This window comes from Chlamydotis macqueenii, chromosome 3 (genome assembly GCF_036417535.1).
Source record: "Chlamydotis macqueenii isolate bChlMac1 chromosome 3, bChlMac1.mat, whole genome shotgun sequence".
NCBI lineage: Eukaryota > Metazoa > Chordata > Aves > Otidiformes > Otididae > Chlamydotis > Chlamydotis macqueenii.
Window position 1 is genome coordinate 62,400,555 of NC_141558.1, and position 13,096 is coordinate 62,413,650.

Genomic DNA, 13,096 nt, shown 5'->3' on the forward strand with positions numbered 1-13,096 from the left:
CAAACTATACTTCTGTCAATGTGGCTCCAGTCTCTCTTTGGGGGATTTACCACTGCTCTGTGCGCTACTGGCCAGGAAGCCTGACACTGCTGCCACAGCCATGCTATGGTCTTTTGCACTAATAATCCAGTTGACACCCTCTGAAACTCATGTAAATGCTGTGAAACAGAAACCAAACTATGACTGGACCCTAAATTAGCTCATAACATTCACGCAGGCAGTTATTTCTTCATTAATTCAGGAGTCATGTCTGCTGAAAATCAAGGACCACACTATTCTAGATCAATGCCCCAAGTTAATGAGCATTTGAAACTCTTCCTGATGCTTCCATCTTCCTGTATGATGCTTGTTGACCTTATACAATGCTGTTTATGTGAACTACCTAATCCATAGATGAGAAATTACTTCCATGCTGTTATGACAGAAAAAAAAAAATCTATTCTATTAGGGATTTTTCCCATCATTAAAATCTATAAATAAATATATAGAAGTAAGTAGAGAGGGTTTTCTAAAAATCTAGTCACATTATATAACTCAATGTTTTTAGGTTAAACTAAATCAAGGTAAAGTTTTGGAACTTTACTTCTTTTCTATAGATTTTGATATACTGGCTAATATAAATTTTATAGAATAGTAATTTGATCTATTAAACCCTTATAAACCACATAAGTAGCCCTTTTATCTAGATGCTTTCTCCTTGGCCTTGATAGAAAATGTATTACCAATAATAGGCATTTTCATACCCCAAGATCCGAAAGCACTCTCTACCTCTCCTGCTGTGCAAATTTCCTTCTTCCTTTAGTATGCTACTTGCTGAAATCACAAGGAAATCTATGCATGGGCACCTAAAGCTCTGTACGCGCCTAGTTTTCCCTTTCTGCCATGTCAAATAGGAGGCTGTTCGCAAATCCACAGTGCTGACCCTCTGCCCAAATGCTCTTGCATTCTCCCTTGACAGTGAAATGTCTAAGGTCAGCCCAAACTTCCTGAGAATCCACTATTATAGCTGAGCTCAGGTCACAACCGTTTTCTACAACCACTTCTGAGCTGTATTTGAGTTGCAACAAATGATGCAAAAGAGGGACCTTTCTTCCTCACATATGTCCTTGGCTTTGCACTGTCCAGGGAAAGAGAAAGCTAAAAGAAACAACGTAATATACAGAAATAATTTAAAAAAAAAAAAAAAACCAAAAAAAAAAACCCCAAAACCTCAGCATTTAAGATGAGAGCAGATGCTGAGTGGAAAAGAGATTGGGAACTCTGATAGGGCATAGGAGACGATTAGAGGAAAGCTACTTGCTAGAAAGAGCTGAATTTCTGGATTATAATGGAAAAGATGTCTGACAATAAGTAGGTAGGGTCAAGGCTAGAAGCCAGATAGAATAATGCATGGATACATTTGTGGGAGCTGGAGGATGTCCCCTCGTTGCAGACACCTTTCTCAGGAGCAGTATAATCTTGTTACGACAGCACTTTGTTAGATGAAGACAAGCCCAGAAGTCTAAACCATGCATCAACACACCAGCTTTTTGGCTCAGACAAATTAGGTCTACAGTCACTTTAGCAATCTGTCTTCCTTTTGCGACCACCTTGCTCTGAGCAATATCATGCTCTTACCTATCTTCATGCTTGTCTGAGTTATACTGCCATGTGCATCCTGGCCTTGGGTCATTCCAGCCAACTCTGAAACCCAGCTAATGATCAGGTGACAGCATCTTCTGCCAGTTCACACAGGCTGTCTGTAAATACACCGAAAATATTGCACAGATCCCAGGTGAAGGAGAGAACCATAAGGGAATCTGTTCCGCAGATGTTGCACCAAGGGTATTTCCAGCCATTCATTGCATCTGTAATGATTAAAAAGCTCACTGAGGGCATTAATTTGTAAATAAACAGGCACAGGACATCCAAATCTAGTCAATATCCAGCCATTTCATATGATTTAACCTCAAGAAATCTGCCTTAAAGTTTCCCAACAGCAATGTAGTAAGTGTAACATATAAACTCACCTAGTGTTTCTGTCATTCTGGGATGAGACAAGCATAAACTTTCTTGACACTATGCTGCTTTGGCTGTGGTTGTCCACTCTCTCCTTCCTTTCTTTTCATGGCTACAGAAGACAGTGCCTCTGCACTAGTTCTTCACATTTATTGTCCCCTCAACAAAGAAAGCTGCAACAGACTTAGCAAAGGACAAGTTTCATCAAAAAGTCTTTGACATCCTCAGATTTACATGTTCATGCCTTGAGGAAAAGTAGCAATACCTTTGGGAATCACTAACATCTACAAACTTGCATTTCAGAACAGTTTTGGACAGGGCTGAGGGATGTGGAAAGGAAGTCAGCCATGAATTCATTCAGCAGTGGCAGCAGCTTACAAAGGATGCATCTTTTCCACTCATTTCCACACTCTAAAACTACTGTACTGCCTTAGATGTTGCTGACAGCAATATGAAGAGCAGTATGTGGTCCCATACTGGAGCTCTTCTGAAAGATGGTCGGGGTAGAAATAAGGAGGTGGGAAGAAAGTGAAAGATATCTCAGGAATGAGGCATGTGTTTGCACTTGATAGAATGGCAGGCACTGTGCAGAAACAACTTTACTGGCACTTGAATGAATTTATTAGTTTTCTAGGTTTCAGGGAGTCTGGGTATAAGGAGTGTGCTTTGGGTTGAAGGGAATGAAATATGGACCCCATTATTTTGGGGGAAATGGAGACGTTTATTGTTCTTTTTCTTCTCATTACATATCTTTTCCTTGTTCACGCACCAAGCATACATGTTTATGATTGGCTGTTGGCCCTGATTGTGCTTACTACTGATTGATTATTGATGCTCTCATCCAGTTTCTCCTTTGGTTATTGATGCTCTCATCCAGTTTCTCCTTATCATTTCTACTCACTCATTCTTACTCGATTACATTTTTTGTTTCTTGCCTCTGAGTGCAGTTTCTTTTCCTGCACCTGTGTTTTGTACTCTTCCTGACCTTATTTTACTGCTGTATCAACTACGTTCATATAGGTCTCTGTTGAATCTCCCACATTGGCTGAGGCAGATTAAGCACTCTCTCTTATATCCAAGTTCCTTCCCAAGGACTACAGTGGATGGGTTGAAGATTTGAGAAGAGGAATGCCATCCTATGATAGGAGATAGTGTCTCTATGTGCCACCTATGTTGAGAAAGGAGAATAGCTAAGGACAACTGAAGTGCCTCCAGTACTGGGCCAGGACTATGAAAGGAAGTCAAATAAATTACACAGTCAAGCAGGACTGCTCAAAAAAGGCAGGCTCATAAATTTGAGGGATTACCAAATGTAGTCGGAATGCTTATTCTGGAGAGAATGAACCAAGGTGTCTGAGCCCAGCTCAGCTCTTTTTCCAAGAGCTTTATTATTACAGTCTCTCATTATGGCAAATCCTGTGCTTCAGATAACCCTGCTAATTGCTGATAAAAAGAGTTACCTGTTTTATCTTCCTGAATCTGAAGCAGATTCCCCCAACCATGCCTGTGTATTATCACTCAAACTCTCAGTACGTGTTTCCTGCTGCATTCTGAACAAGATGTACGGCATAATCTGCTTCACCTTTTTCCCTCCTGTTGTTCCTGAATAAGCTATGCTCTTCAGTATTAGTATTCTAGTCACATATTCACATGACTGTGCCCTACCAAGTTTTTGTTATGCCAGTTAAGTTGTAATTTGATCTTGCATTAAGTTTTCCAGCTCCTTCTATTATTTTCAATATATTTTACATTAGTATGGAGACATCTAGGCTGAGCATCAGTTGGTTTGCTTTCTTCTTCTTTCTCCAATCACATTTTTTAGAGAATCATACAGTTTTCATTTTTTCAGCTTTTTTTTTTTTTGTCTAGGCCACTGTGCGTCATGTTTATTTGGACATTCATGTCACCAGCCTGACAGGATATTTTAGTGCATATCTGATCAGATTAGCAAATCTGTACTAAAAATAGCTAAATATATGCTTCTTTCTTTGAGATGAAGCCCATTTCTTCTCAGCAGTCCTTCCTATCTCATCATGGAAGCAGGTGGTTATGCTGAGGAAACCAAGGTCTTCCTTGTGCACACTGTGCACAGCCATGCATTCACTTTCCCATCCTTGCATGTACTCATTTAAGATTATCTCAATGTAGAAACTGGAATAATAAGTGCTTCTAGGAATCTGTGTCAGAAAAATCACGGTGACTAGTTATTGTGAGAGGGCCACATGATTCTCAGAGGCTGAAGTAACCCCTTCTTCTTTAGGAGAGAGACAATGCCTACTTAAGACTGTGCAGAACTTGAACGTTTCAGGTCCCTATTTCATGGAACACCATGTAATATTAATGATAAGCTTGATGCTAAAATGTAGAAAATGGAAAAAAACATGGGATTGGAATAGACATTCAGAAATCTCATAATCCTACCCCTATTCTCCAAAATAGGAGCATCTATATCAAAACTGCTTATGAATGATGGTTGTCTAACCATGCTTTTAAAAATAGCCTGTAATAGGACACTGCAGATTATCACAGCCTATTTCAGTACTTCGCTCGCCTACCTTTAGTTTTTCCTACCTCAAACAACTTTCCTCTGCTGCAGTTCACTTGTTCTAACCACAATGAATATGGAAAAAAAAATTATTCCCTTCTTCTTTACACATTACCTACACTGGTAAAATAAAGAGTCAGAACATAGGACCAAGTGGCGGACCTTGACTATCTACAATGTCAGATTCCTAGAACAGGCCCTCACAGAGTTTGGGCATTGCCCTCATCACTTCCCAAACAGAGTTTTAGACACTGCTAGCTCAGATGCAGCTATGTCATCATGAAGGCTATAACAGAGTTTACAGACCAGGTAATGCCGCCAGGCCAAAAAATAAACTGTTACTAGTTTAGGTTTTGTTTTGTGGATTTTTTTTTTTTTTTTTTTTAGGCAAATGTACCCTTTATATAGTTAGTAATTCCTATCAGCTCTGCTTTTTTTTTTTTTTTTTTTTTTGCCTAAGCAATCTCTTTCTTTCTTCAGTCTCTCAGCCTTTCTTCACAGACTCCAGGTTGTTCTCACTGAACCAATATTATTTTTAAGTGACATTCCCAAAACTGGTCCCTGAAGTGCAATTCCCAAAGTGAATACTCAGCTGACCCCTCACCAATGCCAAGTGAAGATGAACATAATAATTTTCTGTGTATTACAAATAATATTCCTATTTATGCATTCCAGATTGCTTCATACAGTTCTCTAAGTACAGTTGGATGAACCTAATAAGGTCTAATTGATTTCGTAAATATCTAACATATTTAATACTTTAAAATATGTTATTCTAGCATTTGTAGCACCATAACCCTTTGCATTTGTTGTTGAAGCTGATTACATCAGCAGTGATAGCACAGGCAGATTTTACAGTGAGGAAAAAAAATCATTACATACTTTGACCTCTCCAGAGTAACATTTTGGTAGCATCAGTCGTGGTCATGGATAAGCTCCTATTACTTCTACTATTTTTGTTCTTCTTCTGTGGATCATTAAGAAATTTCTTTCTCAAGAGCTGTCATCCTATCTGCTTTCAAAAGCACTTATACGTGTTTTAAACTTGTTAGGCTATTAAGACTTTTTAGGAAAGAACTCATAAAACTCATAAACCAATCTCTTTGAAAGAAATCCCTAGAAGAGCAAATCAATAAAATTGCAGTGATAAAGATAACTAAACAGTTATCATTGTCAACTGACCCCCTATCTTGTGCTGTTGTGGCCTCCGTTACTGGTGATAATTGACCTTGCCGTATGTTGTTTGTTTTTTGAAACCTCAGCTGCATAGCTCCTCTGTTGACAAGGATGCCGTGCTACAGGAGCCCAGGCTTTACCATTGCCTCTTGCCTTTTGACTTGGACTTGGGTATGAAATAACACCCTGTGTAGCGGTCCACAGCAGAGCTCGTAGGCAAGCACAGCTGGGCTATGATCTGCTGGTGGGATGGGCGTTTGCCCAGAGCAGCAGACCTTAAGGGGTGACTGCATCGGTGACTGACACAGTAACGAAAAAAGTTTGCTAATTAGCAATCTAGCTAGTGCTGACTAATAAAGGGATGTGTACAGTAGTCTCAGCCTTATCTCTTTCACCAGGTTTACACTGGCATGACACCACCAAATTTAGATAAGCAGTTTCTGATTTACCTCAGGGCAAGGGCAGAACCAGGTCTGATTTTGCACCACAACCCATACAGATAATAGCACTCACTGGGAAACATCTTGGGTATAGTTAAGAATGCTTCAATATATACAAGCATATTTATAGCCTATCCCCATTTTGCGAGCATGTTTTGGATCTTTCTGGTACCTTTCACTATAAAATATTTCTAAGCTATATCCAGGATGGATAAATCATTATTCCAGTTCCTTTCGAGTAGGGTAGCCTGCCTAAATCACTGCCACATTCTTCCCATAGTAGTCGTTTAAAATTAATAGCACATGCAGAGGAAAAACTAAACCCTTTGACGTCACTCCCGAAATGAGGAAACATAAACAGAAAAGGCTTCACTCCACTGAGCTGACAGTGCGGATGCGGATTGGTCTGCTCTCCCGCGCCCGTGGCGGTTGACAGCACCTCCCAGCCCTGCGCGGCCTTCGGCTGGAGCGCAGGCAGGCAGACTGCAGCAAGCTCAGCTCTACCCCAGCCCTGACACTGGCAGAAAAGTGCACGCTCTTCCCGACTCTTTTTGCTTCTTAAGGTGGTTTTATTGGCTGGGTCGGGGGACTTGGGGAAGGTTTTCTTTTCTTTTTCTTCTTTTTTGTTTGTTTTGTTTTTTTTCTTTAAATTTCATTTTATTTTTATTTTTGTTTGCTGTTGTTACTTAATTCTATTCCTAACCCTGGATGCAGTTACTGGATTCTGCAGTACAAGTCTTCATGAACAAGCTGCACCGCTTAGAGATTTCACAGCATTCAAAGGTCACAGAACTGCCACTATGGTTAAATGTCTTGTTTAATGGTTGAGGTATGTACCGCAAATCTAAAAGAGGCAGCATGATTATTTTTGAAGGGGAGCTGAAATTGTGAGGGGGAGAGGGAGATAATACTATTATTGAGTGGAAAAGATTTTTACTGGTGATTGTTACTACAGCAACCGGTTTTTGAATTTCCTCTCTTTTTTTTTTTTCTCTTTATTCAAACTAGATGAAAATTTTAACTTATGTTGATTTAACCGTTTGATGGTGAAAGAAGATGACAGAAAGAATCTGTTATTGTAGTCCTTTCTGATCCTCCTGAGGAAAGTGTGATTGCTTTTTTCTATATGTTTTCCTGCTACTCTGTGGCAGGAGAAGGGGATCTGTGACTTGGCTGGCTTAGATGCAGGGAGAAGAGAGCAAAAATTCATTCTTATCCTGAGGGGGCTGTGAGTTTGTCTGAGAGTTAGAGCAGAGAGAGAAAGCATTGGAAATAAACAGATCAAACAGAAAAGAATATTCCACCTCATTTTCAAGATTATATGTACCACTTTTTTTTTTTTTTACTACATACTAAGATTGCTTTACTTGGTATGGGTTCAGAAGTTCAAAATCAAGAAGCAGCCTGCACTCTGACTTATAAGCAGATCCTCAGTGGGAAGGGAGGGAGGTGATTTGTCTTATATCAACACCAGTTTTCCCACAGCTTTTGCTACTTAAACAGAGAAATGTGGAAATTTTCTTGGAAGTCGAAGTAATGTAGCCTAACATCTATTTGATGGCATATAGGATCAATTCACTTCGGAGCTAGTGATCTGCCTTGAATGAGTATTGCAGCGTTACAGTGGGCAGTGTGTGCTGCAGGAAACGAAAGCAATTGCTAGTATAAAACTAACGTTGTTTTCAGGAGTGTGATTCTAAAATACAAGAGGAGGAGCCACTTGTCAGAGCTCGTGTATGTGTGTATGACGTATGAGTGGTCTCAAATTATTTCAGCCAACACAGCTGATTTCTATTGTTAATTGGATTAATTATACAGGTATGCTCAATGACTAGCAATCTTCATATTTTCTCAATTCGTGAAACAAGGATTTTTACAGCTCTGTTTGAGATGTTGCTGTAGATACAAACTCTGTGCAATTTGAAAATCTTTAACTTTAAAAATTATACCTGAAAAAAAAAACAATTCATGTAACAAGGAACATGAGCACACCTACCTCATGTGATGTACCTCGAAGGGTTACAAAAATTAACTACCCTAGGCTGAAGCATGCTAGCTTAAGGACTGCAAAAATATTAGCTCTGAAATGCAGAGGATGTGATATGTGCTGTGAATGGACAATTGCTATTCTGCAGTGCCTAGTGGGAAAACAAGGACTTTGTGTATTGCAAATGCATAACTGCAGCTCCTCCATTTCCTTTGCTGTGTCTTCACTGATGACTGCAGAAACAAAGAGGCTTGTCACAGATAAAGTCTTTAGTGCCCCATCTCTTTGGACATACTTCAGGATATTTTTTTTTTCTTGTCATCCAACAACCCGAAGTCAGGCTTCATTAGTTGAACTGTTATTCTGTAATCTCCATGCCATTCTGTCCTCTCCAGCCCTCCCCAAAGTCTTACTACATGAAGTGCCAGCTGTTTTCAAAAACTGAAGCGCTGCTTCTCTAGCCCCAAGTTTAGAAAGGTTAATATAGTATTTGTTAGGTGATGAATTAGTAAATTTGACTAAGGGGACTATAGGGACTGTAGCCTATTCTGTAAGGAACAACACTGTAACTGCATGAAGATATGCATGAAGTTTCCAAAAGACAATCTGTAAGATATTTGTTTATAACTATTTCTTAGAATTAAATTGTTCACTTTTTCTGATAAACAGTTTTTTTAGAGAAGCTTAGTTTTTAAGCTCTGTAATCTACATTTTGCTGCATCTGTGTTTCATAGCAACTACTACTGGTGATACTAATAGTAAATATGCTAAGTGGACTCCAGCTGAGGAAATGATGCTTTTTCTACTTTAGTGAGAAGTTTATCTGCACTGCTTTCTCTGAACATCCTCAATTCAGCATCAAGAACAAAATACTGTTTAAGGTTGGCCTCTCTGCAGCGGATGAAAAGCTTACTGACATTTGCCAGCGATGTAATCTTGGAAGAAAAGTCTGTCTTGCAGAAGTTTCGTGTGATATGAATGGTTGCTCATTCTGAGTTTATTTCCGTAGGGTGGACAAGAGTTGGCACCAGTGAAGTTTTAGTGATTGCAGCAGAGTGTATTGCAGATCACTTTTTTTCTCAAATGGTAAAATGTTTAATTCTGTAAACTGGTATATAAATACACCGTTATAACAGCAGCTGTTTCCTCCCCTTCCTCCCTGTTTATGTGCTTTTCCCTTCTGAAACCCAGCCCTCTGCTTGCCCTTACCAGACCTCTAGGTAGGTCATTGAAGCAGACTGATTTTTCCAGTGTCTTCATTGCAATTATGAAATATAATTGAGACATTCAATCATACATAATTCCTTTTCACTCACCCCATGGTTATGCTACCAATAGTTAAAGCATATTTTAATGAGAAAAAAATCTGAAAATTGGTATTTTATGATGTACATATGGTTTTCTTGTAATTTTTCAGTCTCATAGAGGAAAATACTTGTCTTGTACTGGTAATTTCCTTTATAGGAGGTGTATGAAGCAGAAATGTCAGCTATTAACCAAACCATTACTGTCAGTAGACTAAAACCTGTTGCCTCTTTATTTAATCATAAGAAATATTTAAGACCTAATCTGTCCTGTAATCAAACGAGATGTATGGCCAAAAGCTCTTGGTGCAATTGGGCTAACAGAAAAACAAGTCATTTGGGACAGCCAGGAAGACATCCCATGTAAATGAGCATTCTTAACAACTCACTATTGTTCATCTTTTCTCCATTTTCATGCTTGAAATTATTACAGAGCTCCATGTGTTTGTCACAGGGTGAAAGTGAAAGGGACAGCTGGGGTCCTACCAGCTGCCAGAACAAAATTAAGTGTTTTGTAACGAAATGATGGCTCAGTATTTCTCCTCCCACATCCATATTGGGTGGAAGATGTGACTCTCTATGTTGGAATTATAGCATTCAATTTTCTTGTTCCTCAGCCAGAAAACTGGCTTACCCTTGTAGGGACATAAGTTTTTACACTTTTGGTGAAATGTTGGCTTTAAGTCTAGTGTGAAAACTGTGCTTTTTAGTCACAAGCTTCAGGATGTGGAAATCACGCTGTTTAGAGTTTATACCCTGGGGGCACAGGGACATGCAAATGTGCAGCCTAAAGTGTCCAAAAACAGTTCTGAAGTTCTGATGCTTTTTCTTTCTCTGCCTAATATGAGGTGTATCAATTTAGGTAGCTAAAGATGAACAATGGTAGCTGAAAATCTGGGCCACAAAGGCGAGCACCACATAGGCCAGACAGATGAGGGCGACTGGTAACCTTTTTCTGTGATTTTACAATAAATGGGTGGAAATCAAATAATGTGTCTTCTTATAGTAGTAGGAATTTGTGAGGTCTGAAGTACCAGCTTTGTGTAAATACTAGAGAGACAGAATGTATTTGCTGTATTTAAGGCAATTTATTTAATTAATTTATAGACATTTAAAATGCAAAGTCAACTTCTGAAAGATTTTTTAGCAAAAAGAATTCTTCTGTATCTTCCTGAAAATCGTTTAGAGCACTTTTTTAATTTTATTTTTACTGTTATTCTTACTACAGTACCATTCCAAGAAAATTACATTAGAAAACAGTATTTAAACTCCTGAACTTATAATTTCTGTTTTCCTGTAACAGGCTATGGGATTCCGGAGATATGTTGCTAGGGTTCACAGTGCTCAGATCTGGGCTAGTGATAGCTGTCTCTTTTAAAACCTCCAGTTTTAAAGTAGAAAATTAAGAAATTGGAGCCAGATCAGATAGAAGAAAGAGCAGCTCCAGAAGCCAGACTTTAGTGGCAAAACTGTAAGTTAAAAGTTTGGGGCAGAGACAATTCTCAAAAAACAACAATCAAATGATTTAAGCATTTGTTTTGCACACATTTAGTAGTTTGATATCTGCAGTCCATTAATGCTGTAATTTTGATATACATTTTTAACTTGTTCTGTTCTTAGAAAGTGAAAAATCTATAGCTATCATTTTATTATGTAAACAAAGTTGAACTATAAAAATTAAACTAATGAAAGGGCCCCATTGAGTTCGATTTTCTTACTCCGTTCTTCCTCCCAGTGGGAACTGTGAGTGAGGATGGATGAGAACTCAGTTTAGCTACTTATTTAAGCCACATAGTCTTTTGGTGGTATATGATATGCTTCAGCTAGCTTACTATCCAGCCAAATAAGACATCCAGGTTGCCTGGATGGATAAACATAGCTGCTGATCTCTCCCTCTTAATAGATGGGGATGAGCAGTTAGGACTCTCCCAGTCACACAGAGACAAATTTGTTATAGTTTAGCTGAAGAATTGCATGCGGACACAAACAGCAAGATTTATTTCTCTTTGAGTAGGTTATTTTAAAAATAAGAAACAAATATTTAGAAGAAGATAGTTGCAGAGGTATTTGTTTTCTGTAGCTGGTAGGTTTATACTAGTTACCCACAAGAATTTCTGGTATGAGAAAATTCAGCAACTAATATCTCACTATGGTGTGTATTAATGCTGGCAGTGTAAGGTTTTTAAAAGTAGAGCACAGAATCTCCTGTAGAACTAAGTTTAGCTAATTGTCACAGAGGCATAAAAACACACTTGTGGAGTGACTGCTGTCAAGACCTGTGTACAATTTTCTACGTGGTTGTTCACAGCAGAGTCTATGATACTAACCCATCTGGACGTAGGGAAGATGTTTTGGAAAGGGCGATCACTACCTTTCCAAGAATAAAGTGGGAGGTAGGCATGTTTGGACTGAATATCCAGCAACTCAGACATGGCTCAGAGAAATATACGTGTGTAAAAGTGAAATTAAGAAACCTTAACTTCAACTAGAGAAGTCCTGGAGGATGATACTGAGCTACCGTGTAATCACTTCTGCTCCCTTCGGAAATTGCCCTTTATTCCTTCTGAAAGAAAGGGTCTGTACTCTGATATTCTTATTCCCTTTCTTTCCCCCTAGCCAACCTTTTTCCCATGGCACGCTTCCTACAGTGCTTGTGGACACTGGCTAAGCTCTGGGGCTTGTCCTGATATAGAATCATAGAATCATAGAATACTTTGGATTGGAAGGGACCTTCAACAGTCATCTAGTCCAACCCCCCTGCAAGGAGCAGGGACATGTCCAACCAGATCAGGTTGCTCAGAGGCCCATCCAACCTGGCCTTGAATGTTTCCAGGGATGGGGCATCCACTACCTCTCTGGGCAACCTGTTAAAAGTATTCTGACAACCATGTTGAAACAGGCTACTGTCCCTTTCTGTTTCAAATGTTGGTAAATTACTTGGCTCTGTATTACTTATTCATAGGCATTTCTGTTTCACACACTGCCGTAATATCTGAGTGTCTAATAATAACATTGTTCAAGTGGCATCAGAATGGCCATCATAAATCTAATTAGGCAGTGTATCTCCAGTTTAATCAATATGGTCATTAGACGACTGTAAGACAGCCAGGAAAAGAGTAATTAGTCCTGATTCATAAAGGAGAACTTGCACAAATCAGCAAAGGATAGGAGGGAGCTTTGCCTGTTCAAAGCTTGGGAGGGCAGTGAGTTACTTTCTGCTTTAGCAGATCTGAGGACACTTTTATTTAAAAACCCTTTTAAAATGCCCTTGCAATACTAAATAAAGTGGAAAATTATATGCTGTAGAGAGATAATTACTGGAAGTATATTTTCCAAATTCTAAAATTCTGTTATTAAAAAAAAAAACCCTTCCTTTTCTTGAACAAACTCTAAGTCTCAACTAGAAAGAGAAAACTGGAATGTACTTCTTCACCAAGAAAATTCCTCGGGTGCACAGTTGCTTTGGTTTTGTAGGGCTGCTTCAAAACACAGAACAACTGAAAGATATAAAGGAGACTCAAATTGGATCGATGTGTGAGAGTGTAAGATGGCATGGTTCCACTGAGATTAATAGGACTCCATCAACTTTTAGCTGTGAAAGATCAGACCCACTGAGTTTTTAGGTCTTATAACACTCCTTCTCTTC

At 39.0% G+C, this 13,096-nt stretch overlaps 1 protein-coding gene across 2 annotated transcripts in view; it reads left to right on the plus strand.

Annotated features, from left to right (window-relative positions):
* The first annotated feature begins 6,622 nt into the window (after positions 1-6,622).
* The window catches only part of PDE7B (phosphodiesterase 7B), a 185,473-nt gene continuing 178,999 nt past the window's right edge, over positions 6,623-13,096 (plus strand). Inside the window, exons 1-2 of one of the 2 annotated variants that reach the window (XM_086745036.1) lie at positions 6,623-6,722; positions 6,874-6,988. In XM_086745036.1, the coding sequence (XP_086601162.1) occupies positions 6,968-6,988 (21 nt within the window). In that variant the 5' untranslated portion in view covers positions 6,623-6,722; positions 6,874-6,967. Of the gene's footprint in view, positions 6,989-13,096 lie in introns of both variants that reach the window. The other variant, XM_086745038.1, reaches the window with a different exon arrangement.